Below are 20,124 nucleotides of genomic sequence, written 5' to 3' on the forward strand. Positions count from 1 at the left end.
GTGGGAAAATACAGGAATTTATCTCATCCACTTCTCTGAGGTTTTATTTATAAAAAGCTTATTTTCCATAATCTTTTTTTTTCCCAAGTGCTTACAGACTTCAGGGTTTCTTTTTTTGGGGTGGTTGTTTTTTTTTCCTCCATCAAAAATATTAGCAATAGAACTAGTTAGGATTTTTCCTGGAATTTTTAGAAAATGTGATTTAGCTCAACTTTTAGTGGGAATGTGCACATTCTAATGAAAGCTTACATAAAAAGCTTTCAAAAGTTTCAGGAAGAATAGTGGAGAGATGAGAATCAGAGTACATTGACCTCACTGCTGAATTTTGAGCTGAATTTGGGGTCTCTTATGTCTTTCTTGAAAGAGGATATTAGGACGTCATCTCTGAGCTCCCATCTGGTATTGATGAATAATGACATGAACATAGGAGGACTCCCTTTCAGTCCTTTGAGTAGGGCAAGTATCTTGGCTGTGGTTGAAGGAAGAGCAGGGATTAAATCTGTGTCTCCCAGTTGTCTCCCTGTGTCAACTGATTTCTGTTGGAGACTTGGATTTTCTGGAGCTGCTTCTCCTGAATGCATCAGTAGTTTTGGGTTTCAGCCTCAGGTAGGAGGAACAGTTTGAAATTTTGAGTGTTGCAGAAGAAAAACAACTTCCCCACCCATACAGTCAATGTCAACCATCAGTGTTAGGTTAATGGTTGGACTAGATGATCTTCAAGGTCTTTTCCAACCTAGATGATTCTGTGATTCATACTTGATTTCAGTACCTTCCAGGTGTGGTAACTGTGATAACAATACTTAAGCCAGAGAAACAAAACTGGTTTTATCTGGTTTGTAGCTACATTTGTTTGGTTTTAGTGATGGTTGATAAGAATTTCTTTTTATTATTGTGGCTGTCTGGAGAAATGCAAAATGTAACCCTAAATGGCAGGCAATGTTGCTCAGTCTTTCAGTGAGTGTTGCAGACTTGTACCTGGGACACCTTTTCTTTCAGAGGTCTGTCAAATGGTGTAAGTGCTTTCCCTTTGGGCTCACAGTCTACATCTTGAATTTTATTTCCAAACTGTGAGGGGATATAAAAAAGATACATTGGTTAATTGCAAATTCAAACTATGTCTAAAAAAAAAAAGTGACTCAATGATAAAGAAATTAGGTAGACCATATGTTTTACAGCTATAAACAACTAGGCCTTTGGAATATCTCAGTGGAAAGTTTGATGAAGAGAAGAGCAGTGACACTTTCCCTTTTCAGATGAGGTCACTGTTCCAGATGGGCTCGTAGTTTGTAAGCAAAGCTAAATGTTACTCTGATTGCAAAATACTTTAAACTGATCTGTTAACCTTCATTTCACTCTTCCAAGAAAAAAATCTCGGTCTTCTACTAAATTTTTGTTAATTGCTACACTGAAATGGCTTTAAGTTATCTACAAAAGTATATCTTTCTTTTCAACATTTGGTTTTAGTTTATAAGCAGGTAGAGTGTAAAGCAAGTAGATTAAAGGTTTTAGCCATTGAATTTAGATTAGGAAGTATATTAATATACATATGAGTATTGCTAGAAAGCACTTTCCACTTGTTCCTTGCTGTGACCTGCATATACATAATAAATAGTTTCACATATAATCTGGGATTTCTACATCTGGAGAGGTTAGCATATACTGTAAGAAGGTAATACTTTAAAGCATGAGAATATCTAGGATTACTTTTATTTCTTTGGGAAAGCTACTCGGCAGTATTGAAAGCCTACAGAGAAGATACATGAATTTCTTAAAAGTAGGCTTGCTTTGTTAATTTTGACAGAAACTTTTACAACTTTTTTCCTGTATATCTGAAACCTGAAGTGTTTTGTGGAGATTTTTGTTAGTGACCTTAAAGTGCAAAGGCAAAACTTCACACTTGATATGGTGACTTGTATCTGGAAATGCAAAGAGAATTATGCTTTGAACATGAAGTTTTGCCATTTGGTTATCCAGTCTTCAATGCTGTCTAGAAAGAATTAGGGGAAAACGTGAGTTAAAATACAGTCAGAAGAATAGCCCTGATTTTTGCCCTTTTTATATCTATATTAATTATTCTTGGTTACAGAGGTTGAAGTTAGAGGTTTCACATTGTAGGTGATTTCTACTACAGCTGAATTTCCAGACTATTTAAGACAGCAATGCTTTCAAAGAGTTATCAATATGTTATTGAGTGACTGAGTGCGACTTAGACCAAAACTTTTAATTTAGTATTTTGTGGTTTGGATTACTATGAAGGATTTGCAACACTAAACACATTGGACCAGTTTTAATAGAATTCTCTGGCTTTGGATTTAAGGAGAGGGGGAAGAAGAAAAAAGGCAAAAGTTGAAGTATCATACCTTTCAAAATTATGTAATCAGTTTTGCAGTCATGTTTGCTTAAAACTAAATATAAATCTGTTCCATTTTTAAGATTTTCATAATTAAAAACATTAATTTCATTCATATTTTTGTTAGCAACAAAAGGTTTAGCTGCTTTTGGGGAGGTTCTGGACAGTGTTGTGGCTGGAACCCTGGACTGTCATTAAGTCTGTTTGCTTCTCAGATTTAGTTTCCTCACTAGTAGAATGAAGATAAAGAAGCTGAATGTTTTTGTAAGAAATTGAACATCTAATGTCAAGTGCAATATAACAGTCACGTTACTATTAATAATTGTAATTATGCTAATGATAAAGCTACATGTAAATTGAGTGCAGTAGTTGTAAAGCTTTGAACAGAATAGGTTAGTAATGGAAAATGCCGTAAAGACTTAATTGCTGGACTGTGCTATGGCCAAAATAATACCTGCTGGTTTCAGTTGTGGCAATTATGTGAGAAAGTGTTGATTAAGGAACTGCTGTCATAAAAACAGGTATATGTAAGATAGAAAACTGTCAGTTAAGGCAAAACCAGAGACTGACCAAAGATTTAAACTATGGGTGTGTGTCCAAACACAGTGACTTCAGCAGTAGTGGGAAGACCATTAGATTTATGGAATAAAAAAGCTCTACCTTCTACTGTGATTCCAACAAAGTCATACCTCTAAAGTCTTTTGAGCAGAAGAAAGTTTGAACAAAAAGACCCAAAAGGAGTTGATAAGTATTAATCCTTACAGGAGACAGACTAAATGCTGAGTGAAGTGCTATGCTAGGTAGTGGAGGGGAGCAGAGGAGGAGCAGGCAGGAAGCCATGCCAGCAGTTGCCTTGACTTGTATGAAGCCTGTCACATCCACTGTTTATCAGATTTTCTGAAGTGAGAGAGATCTTTTCCTTTGCAGAAAACAGTCACAAGCAATCAAGTCAAGTGGAACTTAAACTAAAGCAGTGTTTATAGACATTTTAAAACAAGAAAGTAAAATAACTTTAATGTTTCAAGCTGTTACAATGGAATTAATGAAGGTTCTGTCTATAATAGTGGGGAAAATAGACAAAAATCAATAATATCACCTGCATGATAGAAAGCTACTGCTGTAGCATGACTTGAGGAAATTGTTCCACATTCTCTATATTTGATTTACTATAATGTCCTACTATTCTGTTGGCATAGGAAAGCTGAATTCACTATACTGGATCTTGGCATAGCAAGTGTACCCTGCCAGAAACACAAAAAAAATCTGTGTATCTTTTATAGTAGAAAGTGTCTTCTGCTTGGTGGAAGCTTTCTCTTGAAGGTGTGGGAATCTATTCAAATAATTTATTTTTCTGAGATCAAAATCACAACTGATAGAAATAGTGTATGGGGTAAATCTCTGTGCAATTGTTTTGTTTCTCTTTACCAACTGTGTTAGTCTTTTTGCGACCTACAAGAATAAGAAAAGGTCTTTAAATATATATTTGCTAATGCTTTGTCTTACACTCTCCATAAGGTTTCAATTACTGTTCAGATCAGCAGATCACATCTGTACCATCTTTGCCCAAAGGCAGTGTTACAGCCACATGCAGTTAGTTACTAGAGAAGCTTACTTAATAAGCTCATACTTCACTATTAAGTGACTCTACTGATATCCAGCTTTATAAATCATGGCCTGATTTTCCCCCCACGCCACCCCTGACCCCATTTGCAATTAGAACAGCACATAGTAGCTCTTACTGAACATGGTAAAGGTTAGAGATCACTTGATTTATTTAAAAAAAAAAAAAAGGGCATCTGATCCATGTTTAGTTTATCACACTACTGTAATCTAAAGTTACTTTTTTTTTTACAATACTACACTGCAGAGGGCTTTTAATGCAATATGCAAGTACAGCACTTGGTTGTGGATTGGGTTTTTTGAGGTTTTGTTTTGTTGTTTGTGAATCTTTTCTGGACATGTGAGTTAACCATTCCTTTTTGTCTTTGTAGGGACCTTTGTCGCCAGGATAAAGCATGTGAATATTACTTCAGCATAGATGCAGATGTTGTGCTGACAAACCCGAAAACTTTAAGAATACTGATAGAACAGAACAGGTGTAGTATATATCTTGATTTTATAGAATTTCCTCTAGCTTGGAAGGATTCTCTGGGGCCCATCCAGTGAAAATAAGAACTTGACTGTTCTTGGAGAGTTAGATCCTCTTTGTTTACCTGTGGTATTTGATTGCCAAAGTTCATAACGGGATTGGAGGCCACTAATTCACAAAGCGTTTTGCTCCTGTCAAACAGCAATTTCTGATGTGAATTTCAAATTCTTCAAAGTTCCTCTGAAGAGAATGGTGTGGTATAAGCAGATTTTAGAAAAATAGTTAAGATTTTACTGACTAACAATTTCAGTTGGTCACACAAAATGTTAAAAAAACCAACCCCAAACCAGAACAACAAAAACCTAAAACAAAACCAAGCAAAAACTCCCTAGTTGACTACTACCAGAGTTTACTACTCTGGTATTGCAGTATTATTACTTTCTTTTTCAATCACAGATGCAATAAAATAGTGGAAAAGTATTGGAGTTGACGCAGCTGTAATGACCAATTTCTCCTTTTATTAGTATGATTTCTTAAGTTATACAAAGCTGTGACTTTATCAGCAGCAGCTTTCAGCAGTCTGGGCCTGCTGTGAATGCTATGCACTTCACTGCTGCCAATTTGTAAATTGTCATGTAAGTAGGTAGTGTTTGCCTGTTCATAACAAATCTGGGAATCTGATTCACAGAAAAATAAATTATCAATGTCTGTTTTGACCTACTAGTGACAAGGAATGGAGCTTAAGTAAAGATGTGTCTGCCAGTTATTTGCATTATATTCCTTGTAATATTTACTGTTGTAGAAAGAGGCTAAAAGCCAGGTACACTAAGTGGAAGAAACAGAAGCTTTGCAAAATATATATACCAGTAGGCCATTTCATTCTTTTTATTCTGATCAATTTATATTTCCCCTTTTGACTCTCCTAATTTTGAGTAAGCCAAGTCTCACTATGTTTTTGTTTATTTTTTTCATGTCTGACTTTGCTTTTGTCATTATGCTATGGGCAGGTTTGTTTTGTTTTGGTTTTTTTTATTGTCTTAAAATGAAGGGACCTCTGATTTATAGGAGTCTTTGCTTCTATTACACTGATGTTGTTTCTGGGCAGTGGGTGCTTAGATGCTATTTCTTCCAGCTTAAGTTCAGAATAGCTGTTCCAAAATTTGACAGTCATTGGTGTTTTAGCTACACTATATTCCAAACTGAGTAAAGCTGGTATATTTTAATGTGTAGTACGTATAACAGTTCATATTTCCTTATTCAATATGTCACTTCACAGAAAGATAATTGCTCCGCTTGTAACTCGTCATGGGAAGCTTTGGTCCAATTTCTGGGGTGCTTTGAGCCCAGATGGTTATTATGCTCGATCAGAAGATTATGTTGATATTGTCCAAGGGAATAGAGTGTAAGTAATTGTAAGCTAATTTTTAAAGTCAAGGCACACAGTATGGTTATTAGCAACATATCCTTACATTTTCATGCAACATGGTATTATTTCTGAAGAGCTTAAGGTTAGTTACATTGTTTAGCTTTTCTATTTCATAGAAATGAATTAGTTTTTCCATTTGTTTTTTCCTGTTCACAGCTTAAATAAAGCCAAATGTCTAACACGATGAGCTGGTATTAGTAATAGACATTAGTAATAGACATAGTCATAGACACAGACTAGTTCCTGACTGTGTCTGGTTACTCTATCAGTGCATTAATACAGAAAATGACAAGACAAACGAATAGGGAACCCCAACCTTTGTATCCCAGGAACCTCAGTCAAAAGAAATGATTGTTGCATCAAATTACTTCATCTCTTTGGGGCACATGTTTAATCAGCTGAACAGCTATAATTTCTTCATGTGTTTCTTCCTGTCTATTATGTCAGATAAGTCCAAAGGAACTCTTGAGAAATACTTTTGTCACATAGCCTTTTGAGCTTGTCCTTCCCTTAAATGAATGTGGTGCAAGTTGTTCTAAGCTTGACTTTCCCATGTGGTGTTGCCTTTTCATTGCCCTCGAAGAACAAAAAGGTCTGAAACAGATTGACTGCTTGAATAGGACTGGCTCATTTTCAATCGCACTGGAAGATGTGCTCGTGGCGCTGGGAGGGAGGAAATCTGCAGAGCGAGCATTGTGACAGCAATGCTTTTTTGTTGATATTGGCCCAACTCACATAAATACGTGGCCTGCTGTGGTCTGTGGGTATTTGTGTGAAGAGGTCAGACCAGTTGTGTGAAGCCTCAGTGAAGTCTTTGAACTCATTTAAAAATCTGTTTTAGAATTACTTTCTCCATCTGGTAGTGTAGAATAACATTACAGAATAGTTTGACTGATTGCCTTAACTGTGGAAACATGAAGTACATTTGTAGTTAAAACTCTTTAGAGAATTTGACTTTTCATTTTTTGTAACAATACTTTGTAGAAGTTGAATTACTGCCTACACCTACTTTTGCGATGTCCACAATGTCTAGCTGTAGTTTTTCAAATGTCCTGGGAACATTTCAGCTTTATTTCCTTGAAACTTGTTTAATCTTGTCAGCAAATATAGAGACCTGATTTGATAGAATAGGCAACAAATTAGTTTTCATGGCTTTAAACTATTTACATTTGGTTTTTTACAGAGGGGTATGGAATATTCCTTATATGGCTAATATATACTTAATTAAGGGACAAACTCTCAGATTGGAGATGAAAGAAAAGAACTACTTTATGCGTGATAAGTTGGATCCTGACATGGCACTGTGCAGGAATGCCAGGGAAATGGTAAGCTGTATCTATAGCAGATTGCTTTTAAATACACACAGACTTCTTTGTGTTCTGCTACACTCGACTGCTTCACTTGATTGATCTTGGATATTATATTTTTACTTCTAATTCAAAGTACTGGCCAATTTTTGTGACATGGAACACATTAAGTGAATTGTTGAGAACAGAGGTTTTTGCAAGGCCAGTGCACTGGTGCACTGACTGCATGATGGTTTTCATTTAAATTCACAGAAAATTCATATTGAGGTTAAAATACCCTCCTCGCTGGCACAACCTCAACAAATAAGAGAGCTCAACTTCTCTGCTGTGTGTGACTTCAAACTTAGAGATGCTCTAAATGCATTGATATTATGCACATTTTTATACAGTGTGAAACTTCTAGCAGACTAAGTTGAAATATTTTGCAATTTTATATTTAAGTAGATATATATTTAAACTAATGATGGGCGGTGTTGATATAAAAAGCCTAAGTGATATATGAAATGGTAGGAATATTCTTAGGGAGCATGAATTACTCATTAATTTTTCCAGATAGATTAAAACTGTATCAGAAATTTGTTACTTGCATTAAGTTGTAAGTAATGAGAGAAAACTTATTTGTACTGTAAAATTATGAACATGTAAATCCACATTTCTACTGATATTTACACTAGTTTTGGCACAGAAACAAATAGACCTAAACCAGACCTATTTCCAGACACTATAGCATTGAAAATTAATTTTGCTGAATTGAACAAGAAAAGTTGGCAAGTATTAATTTTTTTATTCCCTTATAACAAGGCATGATCTCCTTTGTACTGATTCTTCAGAACATCCCCATCCAATTCTGTTATATTCAAACCTTCTCAGCATCAGTTACTGCAAACCTGTGCTTCCCATGCGCTCATTAAACTAATCGGACTGGCTCATCAGAAAATTGCTTTCTCTTTCTCTCTTTCTTCATCTGTGCTGTAAGATGGTCTCGTATGTGCTTGTTTTTGTATTGCAGCAGATAAGAAGGGGCTGGTGGAAACAGCTTTGACATGTGTATTATGAGCTTTGCTTGAAGATGCATGTTGTCTGTAAAGGCATATCAGCTTTTGATCAAAGGCTGCTATTTCCCTAATGTAACTGTGGAAACCTAATAGTAGTCAGAAAAGAGAGATTATGTATCAGAAAACTGATGTGATGATTCTCCTTCATTTTAGAGTTTACAAAGGGAAAAAGACTCCCCTTCTTCGGAAACATTCCATATGCTCAGACCCCCAAAGGTGTTGCTTTACTTTTTTTATTCATTAGTTGTTATTACGTGCAGTATTATTCTACCACAGGAAGATACTTCTCCTCTGTCCACTTACTCTAATGAAATACTGCTCTAGATTTCTCTCAGTCTTCTAAGGTTCAAGTTTTTGCCAGGGACAGGTTCTTGATGATGCTCAAAGCATATTAGAGAGGCTAATTGTTTCCTCAGGGAGGTTTCTCAGTCTTCTGAGGTCAAGGTGTGTTGAAACTGTGCTTCCGTAGCTAAAATTGATTCAGCAGTCCTAGGAAGGACTAAAGCAGGTCTGCCAGGCTTCCTCAGTGACCACATAGGGCAGTTGTGAAATCAGTGTCACTTTAAGCTGTTTTTCTTGACCCAGACCCTCCTTATTCTCCCTGCTGCAGCTATTTTATGATTTGGTAAGTGCCCAAAACTGGGCATGTATTTAACATAATCATTATCTTTCTAACAGTTTAACTCTTTTTCAGACAAAAACATACAGAAATACCAAAGTATCCAAATGGTAATGTCTTCATCTGCTGCAAATCCCAAAATCACAGACACATCAGAAATAAAGTTTTAGTCTGAAAAACAGTAAACTAAAAAACCCCACAGAACCTAAGTTTCTTTTAAAAAAGACTATTTCCTGCTACTATTTCTAATTAAGAGAGTTTTGTTAATATCTTCTGTTAATAACTTGATAATAAAGCTATACCTCACCACACTTGATATCTTGCACATATTTTGCAATGTTTGCTTAGGTGAACATACTTTAAAGTGCTCAGCTGTTTTGTACCCTGATGCTGTATTTGCCAATATCTTTTTATTTCAGGCCAATTCACCAGAAGGATCACATAGTGAATACTCTGAAATAAGTTTCTTGTTCTGACTTCCATTAGCCCTTTTACTGTTAGCTTATTCTTTCAGTTTTTAATCAGAAACTAAACCCTAGATGTTGATTTTCTTGTATGAGTATTTTCAGTTTGAGTACAGGTGTTTCCTGTATGTCTGCTTAGGTTTTCTGGAAAACAAATCAACCAATCATTTCTCTGTTTTTTCCTTTCTGTAACTGTATGTGGGTTTTTCACTATCAATAATATATGTTTTGGTTTAATGTGTTAAATTCAACTAAATGCTTGTAAACAAGAACTTATGAACACTAGTTGGTGATTAGAATCAACCATTTGAAAATTAAAGATGCTAAATGAACAGCGTGTGTATAGTATGTATATACAAGTGTGTGATATATTTTATGTAAGTGCAGGCATAAACAAACAGACTTTTTTAAAACATCATTTTTGCTAAGATGAGCAGTTTTGCTAATGATGTTTTCTCTACTTGATATAGGGTGTTTTCATGTACATTACCAATAGACATGAATTTGGAAGACTTATTTCTACAGCCAATTACAATACCTCCCACTACAACAATGACCTCTGGCAGATATTTGAAAATCCTGTGGTATGCATCTTATTATTGATGAAACAGTTATTTAAAAAAAAAGTGAAGTTTACCTATTATAAAGAACTTGGTATTTAAAGATTTTACATGGAGAACATTTGTTTATTATGCACTAAATATTGGTTGTTAAAGAAAAAGTGTTCTATACCACCCATTTAAGCAAATGACAATATATCATATCAACAAGCCAACTGATGACCAGACTAAGGACTTGGAGATACAACCCTGATGTAACAGGTTTCATGATTTTTGACATGGTGAGAACCAGTTTGTTTATGGGTATAAGGAATTTTTTAATTCTTTCCAATGCTTTCAGTAGGGCAAATTAATAGCATATAAATTAATTTTTGTCACTTATAAATTAATTTGTTCTGTTTTAATAATTTAAAATCATGGTTTTTAGGACTGGAAGGAAACCTATATAAATCCCAACTACTCAAAGATCTTCACTGATAATATAGTAGAACAGGTGGGTATAAGTAGTTTTCTTAAAATTTGTGGGACTGGCTGATAAATTGGCATACAGTTACTATTTCTATGCAAATGCCATTTTGGTCTGTGGCTGAACAGCTTTTTGATATTTTGGATCAGAACTGAATTTTTGCCACTTTGAAAACTAGATGAGAGGAGTCACATAATTGCTAGATTGCTCAGAATAATGTAATTGTCCAAGTAATTGCCTTCTCTGAAATACAGATATATTTAGCTTATTTATTTGAACTACTAGTACCACTAGTAGAAGGCCTAATAAAATTTCTGTAGCAGATTGCTGTGTTTTCTGGTATCTAGTAAAAGCAAGCTCATCTAGGCACTTTCCTTGGGGTGTGCTTTTCCCTGCGGATTCCTAAGGTCTGACAACCATGAATCCAAGGTAAAGCCTTTTGCTGGATATGAAGAGGTCTTTTTTTTTTTTTGTCCACCTGGCTGCTTACTTTCATGCAACTGATCTGGACAGTGTGCTTCTAAGATGGTAACTGTTGTACCAGTGTTGGATGATCAGTTCTGTGACAACTGGGGACAGTGATTTAATGAACTTGGATTCCTTAAGAAGGTGGGATAAATTGTTTTTGTGTTTAAAACAATGTTAAGTTTTAAACTGTTCTTCTTAATAGTTGTAATGTAGAAGATCAGAGTTGTTATTTAGAGCAAACAGGATACTGAATATGTGGGTACACTGATGCAGTGTTTGCTTCATTCTGTGAGAATGTGCTTATGGATCAAGACAAAAAGATTACTTACATGTATCTGAATTATGGCTCAGATGAGAACAGCTGATATTCTTTGGTGAGCAAGAGATGTCCTTTTTTAACAGCTGAAAATAAAAGATAGGTGTTAAAGCTTAACTCCACTGAAAGAGATGAATGTAGTTTTTTTTTAAATCTTTTTTTTATTCTTTTGTAGCCATGTCCAGATGTGTTTTGGTTTCCCATATTTTCTGACACTGCCTGTGATGAATTGGTAGAAGAAATGGAACATTTTGGACAATGGTCTGGTGGAAAACACCAAGTAAGTGTCAGCCTATATAAATAACCTTAATGAGTATGATCGTTTATAGTAATAAGTCACACTGTACTGCAACAAACAAGCATTTCACTAATTGCCAGTGACCCCAGAAATCTGCTTTGTGGTATAAAATGCTTAGTTTAGTCGACCACATAGCTTGTTGTTCAGTAGATTTAGAGACATTCCTCAATTAACCTTGTGGTGGGTTGACCTGACTGGACATCAAGTGCCAACCAGAGCTGCTCTGTCACTCCTTCTCAGCTGGACAAGGGAGAGAAAATATAACAAAAGGCTCATGGGTTGAGATAAGGATAGGGAGAGATCACTCACCGATTACCATCACGGGCAGAACAGACTCGACTTGGGGAAATTAGTTTAATTTATTACCAATCAAATCAGAGTAGGATAATGAGAAATAAAACCAAATCTTAAAACACCTTCTCCTCACCACTCACTTCTTCCCTGGCTTAACTTTACTCCCAATCTTCTCTACCTCCTCCCCTCGAGCAGCACAGGGGGATGGGGAGTGGGGCTTGGGGTCAGCTCATCACAGTTGTTTCTGCTGCTCCTTCCCCCTCAGGGGGAGGACTCCACACTTCCTCTGTTTCAGCATGGAGTCCCTCCCATGAGAGACAGACCTCCATGAACTTCTCCAACATGAGTCCTTCCCACGGGCTGCAGTTTTTCATGAACTGCTCCACCATGGGTCCCCCATGGGGTCACAAATCCTGCCAGCAAACCTGCTCCAGCCTGGGGTCCTCTCTCCATGGGTCCACAGTGTGGGTTTCCCACAGGGTCACAGCCTCCTTCGGGCACCCACCTGTTCTGACGTGGCATCCTCCATGGGCTGCAGGTGGGTATCTGCTGCACTGTGGACCTCCATGGGCTACAGGGGCACAGCTGCCTCACCATGGTCTTCATCATGGGCTGCAGGGGAATCTCTGCTCTGGTGCCTGGAGCACCTTCTCCCCCTCCTTCTAGCTGTGGGTGTCTGCAGAGTTTTTTCTCTCACATATTTTCACTTCTCTCTCTGGCTGCAGTTGAACAATTTTTCCCCCCCCCCCTTCTTAAATACATTATTGCAGAGGCGCTACCACTATCACTGATGGACTTGGCCTTGGCCAGTAGCGGGTCTGTCTGAGCTGACTGGCATTATCTGTCAGACATGGGGGAAGCTTCCAGTAGCTTCTCACAAAAGCCATCCCTGTAGCTCCCTGCTACCAAAACCTTGCCACGCAAACCCAATACAAACCTTGAACTAGCAAATTCAGTCACTAACAGTGGTGCAGTTGCTATAGTAGTTATTTGATGGTTATCCAAAGCTGATCTTGAATAGCTGTTGATAACTGTTCAGAGAAGTCTTACTCATTTACCTCAAGTACTAATTTGTCAGACTTGTCCCCCTAAGCAGTTACTCACAAATGTTATGAGCTTTTGTGTTTGCAGAATGTTCAAGGTATTCATTCACTACCCCTGAAATTGGAGAAATGTTTGTTGTATTCACAAATGTGGTACCTTGGAAATGAGATAAATTACAGTCATTATTTTATTGCAGGTAGAAGCTTCCAGAAAGTATTTTAACATACTTTTATCTTCAAATTATTTCAACGCTTATTACCATGTCAAGTTGAGGCTTGTACTTTCTTGATCTGATATAACTTCATTTGCATCTACATCTCAATAAATAAAACCATTACCCCAGGAAGCCCTTATTTATAGGCAACACATCCAAATATTGACTCACTTAAAAAAAAAAATTCAAATTTTTGCTTCTTGATAGCTCAGCATTTTTTTTTCCCACAGCAGTTACGCCTAAAGTTACTGTATAGCAAGCTCACATATGCCCACTAAAGCATTGCTTTGTTGCAGTTTTGTGATTCTGCAGATTTCAAATAAATATTTGTAGAAGAGCCGGAAGCATTCCATGTCCATATTTCAAGGCTCTTTATGGTGTTTTCATTAGGACAGCCGTATTTCTGGAGGTTATGAAAATGTCCCAACTGATGATATTCATATGAAGCAAATCGGACTGGATAATGAATGGCTGCATTTCATAAGAGAGTTCATTGCACCAGTAACGCTAAAAGTGTTTGCTGGCTATTATACCAAGGTATGGGTTTAAAACTTTTGCAAATAATTACTGAATGGCATGACTGATTCTAAGTATTTTATCGAACGTACCCTATTTGGTTTTGTTGGGGAGTTTATACATGATGTACCAGTAGTTATAGATGAATGTTGTTGAATTTTTAACTCGGCTTTAAACAAAGAAACCGCCAAGAACCCTATGTCTGACTTGGAAGTTCACATGTTGAAGTCTGTGTATTTTTTTCAGGGGTATGCTTTATTGAATTTTGTTGTAAAATATAGCCCTGACAGACAACGGTCGCTCAGACCTCATCATGACTCCTCTACATTCACAATCAACATTGCTCTCAACAAAGTAGGAGAGGACTTTCAAGTAAGTTGACAACTTATTGACTTAAATGTTGTCCTTTGAGTGTCTAATGTCATTTCCAAACTAGAGCCCAAATAGATATATTTAAAGACCATGCTGAAAAGGAAAAGACATGTGTCACAAATTGCAATATAGTATTCCTTGGTGTCTTTTCACAAGTACTAAATTTGCTCTATTGCAGGATGCAGAACTGTTGATGCAGTCAGACTGAATTGGTCAAAATAGTTTCAGATGGGAGATGGGGTTTAAAGAAAAGCTTTGGAGATGTTAGCGATTTATTTTTTAACATTTCTGAAATGCTTCATTTCTGTACAGTGAAAACCAATTTTTCAAAATACTTTAAATAGTCCCAAGTTGACTCAAATGGCTTCTTTTCATTACAAGTTTTTTAATGATTCTATTTTAGATCAGCCACGGAAGGAAAACTTTCAACTGTTGTTCCTGGTTTGTTTTTTTCTGAGATAATTTATTTCTACTCTGATACTGCTTTGAATAAAACAGTCCACGGAGTATGGAGATAGGCAGGGCAGTGGCAGTAATATCCAGCTTTGACTAGCAGGGAGACTTAGCCTGTCAATAAATCTCTATTATTCAGTCCTACTTAACACCCATAAATGTGTTTGTCAAATATTACTTTAGAAAACACACCTTCATTTTGAAAGCAATAACCAGTTTCATTTATTTAAGATTTGTTTAAATGTTATCCTGGATAGGGATACAGTCCTGGAACAAGGCCTGTGAACATGTTTTGCTTCTCTCTGGTATCACCTACAGTAAAGTTATTGAAAATCTGTTTGTCAGAGTTGCTGCTTGAATGGCTTGTTACCAGGGAATGCTAAAGCAAAGCAAGGGGAAATTTTTGATTGCAAGGGCTACGATCTTATGGCCATCCCATGTTGTGGGATGGCTCCTATGACTGGAGTGTTGGCATGGAAAGATACAGGCTCTTCAGGAAGGATGGACAGGGTAGACGAGGAGAGGTGTTGCTCTCTATGTCAGTGACCATCTGGAATGCATGGAGCTCTGCCGGGAGATGGATGAGGAGCCAACCGAGAGTTTATGGGTCAGGATTAAAGGGAAGGCAGGGACAGGAGATGTTATAGCAGGGGTCTGCTACAGGCCACCTGACCAGGAAAACCGAGCAGATGAGGCCCTCTATAGACAGATAGCAGCATCACATTCACAAGGGTCAACACAGCAGGGCACAAGCAATCCAGAAGGTTCTTGGAGTGTGTTGATGATAACTTCCTTCTCCAAGTGACAGAGGAGCCAACAAGGAGAGGTGCTATGCTGGACCTTGTTCTCGCCAACAAGGAGGGGCTGGTGGGGAGTGTGAAGCTCAAGGGTAGCCTTGGCTGCGGTGACCATGAAAGGGTGGTGTTCAAGATCCTTAGGGCAGTGAGGAGGGCACACAGCAAGCTCGCTACCCTGAACTTGAAGAGAGCAGACTTTGGCCTCTTCAGGGATCTGCTTGGCAGAGTAGCATGGGATAAAGTCCTGGAGGAAAGAGGGGTCCAGGAAAGCTGGTCAATGTTCAAGGATGACCTTCTCCAAGCTCAGGAGCGATGCATCCTGATAAAGAGGAAGTCAGGTAAGACTGCCAGCAGGACTGCATGGATGAACAAAGAGCTCCTGGACAAGTTCAAGCTCAAAAAGGAAGCCTAGAGAGGGTGGAAGCAAGGACAGATAGTCTGGGAGGAATACAGAGAAACTGTCTGAACAACTGGGGATCAGGTTAGGACAGCCAAAGCCCTGATAGAATTAAATCTGGCCAGGGATGTCAAGGGCAACAAGAAATGCTTCTATAGGTATGTTGATAATAAAAGGAAGACTAGGGACAATGTGGGCCCTCTCTGGAAGGATACGGAAGACTTGGTTACCTGGGATATGGAGAAGGCTGAGGTACTCAACAACTTTTTTGCTTCAGTGGAAAGTGCTCCAGCCACACTGCCCAAGATGCAGAAGGCAAAGGCAGAGACTGGGAGAATGAAGAACCGCCCACTGTAGAAGATCAGGTTTGAGACCATCTAGAAACCTGAAGATGCACAAGTCCATGGGACCTGATGAGATGCATCCATGGGTCCTGAGGGAACTGGCAGATGAAGTGGCTAAGCCACTATCATTCATATTTGAGAAGTTGTGGCAGTCTGGTGAATGTCCTGCTGACTGGAAAAGAGGAAACATAACCCCAATTTTTAAAAAGTGAAAAAAAGAAGACCCAGGGAACTACAGGCTGGTCAGTCTCACCTCTGTGCCTGGCAAGATCATGGAGCAGATCCTCCTTAAACTATTCTAGTGCATGTGGAAAATAAGGAGATGATTGGTGACAACCAATATGGCTTCACTAAGGGCAGATTGTGACTGACAAATTTGGTGGCCTTCTGCGATGAGGTTACAGCATTGATGGATAAGGGAAGAGCAGCTGATGTCATCTACCTGGACCTGTGCAAAGCATTTGACACTGTCCCACATGACATCCTTCTCTCTAAATTTGAGAAACATGGATTTGATGGATGGACCACTCGGTGGATAAGGGATTGGCTGGGTGTTTGTACTCAGAGTTGCAGTCAATGGCTCAATGTGTTGAATGAGTTGGTGTTGGGACCGGTGCTGATTAACATCTTTGTTGGTGACATGGACAGTGGGATCGAGTGCACCCTCAGCAAGTTTTCCAGTGACACTAAGCTGTGTGGTGTGGTCAAGACGCTGGAGGGAAGGAATGTCATCCAGAGGGACCCTGACAGGCTGGAGAGGTGGGCCCATGCGAACCTTATGAAGTTCAACAAGGCCACATGCAAGGTCCTGCACATGGGTCAGGGCAATCCCAAGCACAAATACAGGCTGGGTGATGAGTAGTTTGAGAACAGCCCTGCAGAGAAGGACTTGGGGGTAGTAGTGGATGGAAAACTGACTATGAGCCAGCAACATGCACTCGCAGCCCAGAAAGCCAACCGTGTCCTGGGCTGCATCAAGAGAAGTGTGACTCTCTATCAGGGAGTGTAGTGATAGGTCAAGGGGTAACAGTTTTAAACTGAAAGAGGGTAGATTCCAATTAAATATAAGGAAGAAATTCTTTACTGTGAAGGTGGTGAGACACTAGAACAGGTTGCCCAGGGAAGTTGTGGCTGCCCCCTCCCTGGCAGTGTTCAAGGCCAGGTTGGACGGGGCTTTGAGCAACCTGATCTAGTGGAAGGTGTCCTTGCCCATGGCAGGGAGGCTGGAACTACATGATCTTTAAGGTCCCTTCAAACCCAAACCGTTCTATATAAAATACATGTCTGTTATGTATTGCTCTGAAGATGGTGTTTAAACAATCTTGTTAGTAGGAATAGTAAAAAAAAAAAAATAATTATTGTCAACAGCCTATTATTAATTGCAAAATATTTTAAGTTGTGGATAAATAAAAGAACTTTCTCTACTAAAACACAAGGTAAATGTTTGGGTTTTTGTTTTGTTTGTTTTTACTACAGGGAGGTGGATGTAAATTTCTTAGGTACAACTGCTCCATTGAGTCTCCCAGGAAAGGATGGAGTTTCATGCACCCAGGAAGACTTACTCATTTACACGAAGGACTTCCTATCTTGAATGGCACAAGATACATTGCAGTATCATTTATTGATCCTTAAATTTTTTTCCCCTCTTCAACAGCAGTATTTGATTCTTTATGTAAACATTTATTTATAGATTTCTTCTGGAAGATGGTGATAAAAGAAACTTTTAAGTTACTGTTCCTAGACAGCAAAGTTACTTTGGGCTAAAAGAATGAAAAAAGAGAAAATGTTCTAAAATGGTTGAAGACTTCTCAATATCTGCTCTGAGCCTTGAGTCACAAAGTAAACATGTCCTGCTTGTTTTTCCATTCTGCTGTCTTAAAAGAGTAGGTAAGGAGGGAAAATGGAAAAACATTTTATAATAAATCCATGTCTTGGTTGAAAAAACCCCAAACAACCCTAAAAATTATCTGAAAAATTTATTGTGGTTTTCATTCAGTGAAGTGACACAGCTAATGTTTTTGTGGTGTGTGTATAGTTGGTACCAACCAATTAAAAACCAGAGTGTGAAATTAAAATCAAGTGACTCTTGTATACAGTTGTTGGGATAAGCAATAATTCTATATGCTGGTATATACTGAAGGGAAAACATCTCAGTAGCCTGTTTTCTTAATTTTCAATACCAAAATGTACACCTTTAGAAGAAAAAAATAATTGTGCAGTTGGACAAGAATTAAATAATTTAACTAAGAAAAAATGGTTTATCATTTGTTTTGGGAACTCATCCTGTTGAAAAATTACTTTTCTTCACCAAGTGACCTTCATTAAAAATGAGTTATTTTTCTAAATGTGTAACTGCACCCAATTGATACTGGAAATTTGATGTTTATTTTCAGAATGCTGATAAATTTTAATAATAGGATGTTTTATAAAGATAATTTTCTACTCTTAAAATTACTTGAATTTTGTATCAGGAAAATGAAATGGTGGCAGTCTCTCTTTTAAAGCTAAGGGTCTTAACTTGCCGTTTATTTTAAAGCAATTGTTTTAAAATATTCTTACTGTATCTACTGTTTGTAATTTAAAGAAACTTGAAGGTATCTCCGTCTACCATGCCAAAATGCACAACGTGTTGGAAAAACTTGTGAAAAATAAAAGGTAATTTTAAATTAATGTAACAGCTTTTACTTGACTGTATTAGATAGTTTCTTTGCATTTTGCCATTTTTCTTACAGAAATTATATTTACTGGTGAATATTTTTAAGGGAAGGGTAGATACATTTACATTGGAGGTTTCTAAGTGTCAGTTCTTGGCTTATTTACTCTTTTGTAATTTCTATTCTTGTAATTTCTATTTCTATTGAAATTATTTCTTATACGAGTTGGTGCTTGTGTACCAAACCTTGTGTTACACTTTCAGAACAACCCCAGCAGGATGGATGTTTCTTGCTTTCTGTACCAACTTCCCTTTTTTATATAGAGGCTTTTTGATGATCTAAACAGTAGTTCACTTTTTACCTGCTAATATTTGAGGAAGCTGTATATCACATTTCCTGAACAAGGAGCTTTATTTGGAGTTCAAAGGATTGGCAGAGGAGTTCAAAGGAGCATGTCTGTTTATTTCCCTGTTCTCCTGTGTGGTGGGTTGACCCTGGCTGGATACCAGGTGCCCACCAGACCTGCTTTATCACTTCCCCTCCTCAGCTGGACAGGGGAGAGAAAATATAATGCAAGGCTTGTGGGTCAAGATAAGGATAGTTTAATAAAGCAAGCAAAGGAAAACAGAAGATATTATTCTTTACTTCCTGTCAGCAGGTGCTTCCAGCCACTTCCCAGGAAGCAGGGCTTCAGTACATGCAGCAGTTGCTCAGGAAGACAAATGTAAATAACAAATGCTTCTTTCTTTCTCTTAGCTTTTATTGCTGAGCAGGTGTCATATGGTATGGAATATCCCTTTGGTCAGTTTGGGTCAGCTGTCCTGGCTCTGTCCCTTCCCAAAATCCTGTTCACCCCCAGCCTACTGGTAGAGGCAGAAATGTTGGAGAGACAGCCTTGATGCTGTGTGAGTGCTGCTCAGCAGTAGCCGAAACACTGGTATGTTATCAGCACCTGTCTAGCTACCAGTACAAAGCACAGCACTATTGTCATGGTTTGAACTCGACTGGTAGCCAATCGCTATGCAGCCAGTTGCTTACTTTTCCCCCCTCCCTGGTGAAATAGGGGAGGGACAAAAAAAGGGAGAATTTGTAGGTTGAATAAAAAAAAAAAAAGTTTAGTGATAGTAACAAAACAGTAACAATAGGAAGTCCAAATGGGTAATACACAATGCAGTTGCTTACCACCCATCAACTGGTACGCAGCCCATGCCCAGCAGCAATCCCCACAGCACAAAAAAATCCCACTGACTGGAAGTGGAAATGAGAGAGCACCCACCTCCTTTGTATACTGAGCATAACATCACATGATATAGAATACTCCAGTGATCAATCTGGGCCTGGTCCTCCAGCTGTGCTCCCTCCCAGCCCAAGGAAAGTTAACTCTATCCTGGGTGAAACCAGGACAACTGAAGGCTGCTATGGGGAAAAATTAACCGTCTCAACCAGACTTAAATTAATGCTGAAGCAAATACATGAAAATGTGGTAACCAATACTGTACTAAAATGGGCTGCCTTGAAAAGAAATGGCTTTTCATAGGAAGCTCTTTGCTTTCTTTTAATTTCTCTTTGCACTGTTGACTTTTCTCCATTTCAGGCTAATATTTGGAGATTGATATCCCTT

The 20,124-nt window shown here is 38.0% G+C and overlaps 1 protein-coding gene across 4 annotated transcripts in view; it reads left to right on the plus strand.

Moving 5' to 3' along the window:
* The window catches only part of PLOD2 (procollagen-lysine,2-oxoglutarate 5-dioxygenase 2), a 58,332-nt gene extending 39,813 nt beyond the window's left edge, over window positions 1-18,519 (plus strand). For 2 of the 4 annotated variants that reach the window (XM_074877551.1, XM_074877552.1), the window contains exons 11-20: window positions 4,342-4,446; window positions 5,716-5,841; window positions 7,049-7,190; window positions 8,381-8,443; window positions 9,781-9,894; window positions 10,298-10,363; window positions 11,296-11,400; window positions 13,361-13,507; window positions 13,733-13,858; window positions 17,326-18,519. In XM_074877551.1, the coding sequence (XP_074733652.1) occupies window positions 4,342-4,446; window positions 5,716-5,841; window positions 7,049-7,190; window positions 8,381-8,443; window positions 9,781-9,894; window positions 10,298-10,363; window positions 11,296-11,400; window positions 13,361-13,507; window positions 13,733-13,858; window positions 17,326-17,481 (1,150 nt within the window). In that variant the 3' untranslated portion in view covers window positions 17,482-18,519. The remainder of the gene's footprint in view (window positions 1-4,341; window positions 4,447-5,715; window positions 5,842-7,048; window positions 7,191-8,380; window positions 8,444-9,780; window positions 9,895-10,297; window positions 10,364-11,295; window positions 11,401-13,360; window positions 13,508-13,732; window positions 13,859-17,325) is intronic. The other 2 variants (XM_074877553.1, XM_074877554.1) reach the window with 1 other exon arrangement.
* The last annotated feature ends 1,605 nt before the right edge of the window (window positions 18,520-20,124 follow it).

The sequence above is a fragment of the Strix uralensis genome, chromosome 9, assembly GCF_047716275.1.
Source record: "Strix uralensis isolate ZFMK-TIS-50842 chromosome 9, bStrUra1, whole genome shotgun sequence".
Taxonomy (NCBI): Eukaryota; Metazoa; Chordata; class Aves; order Strigiformes; family Strigidae; genus Strix; species Strix uralensis.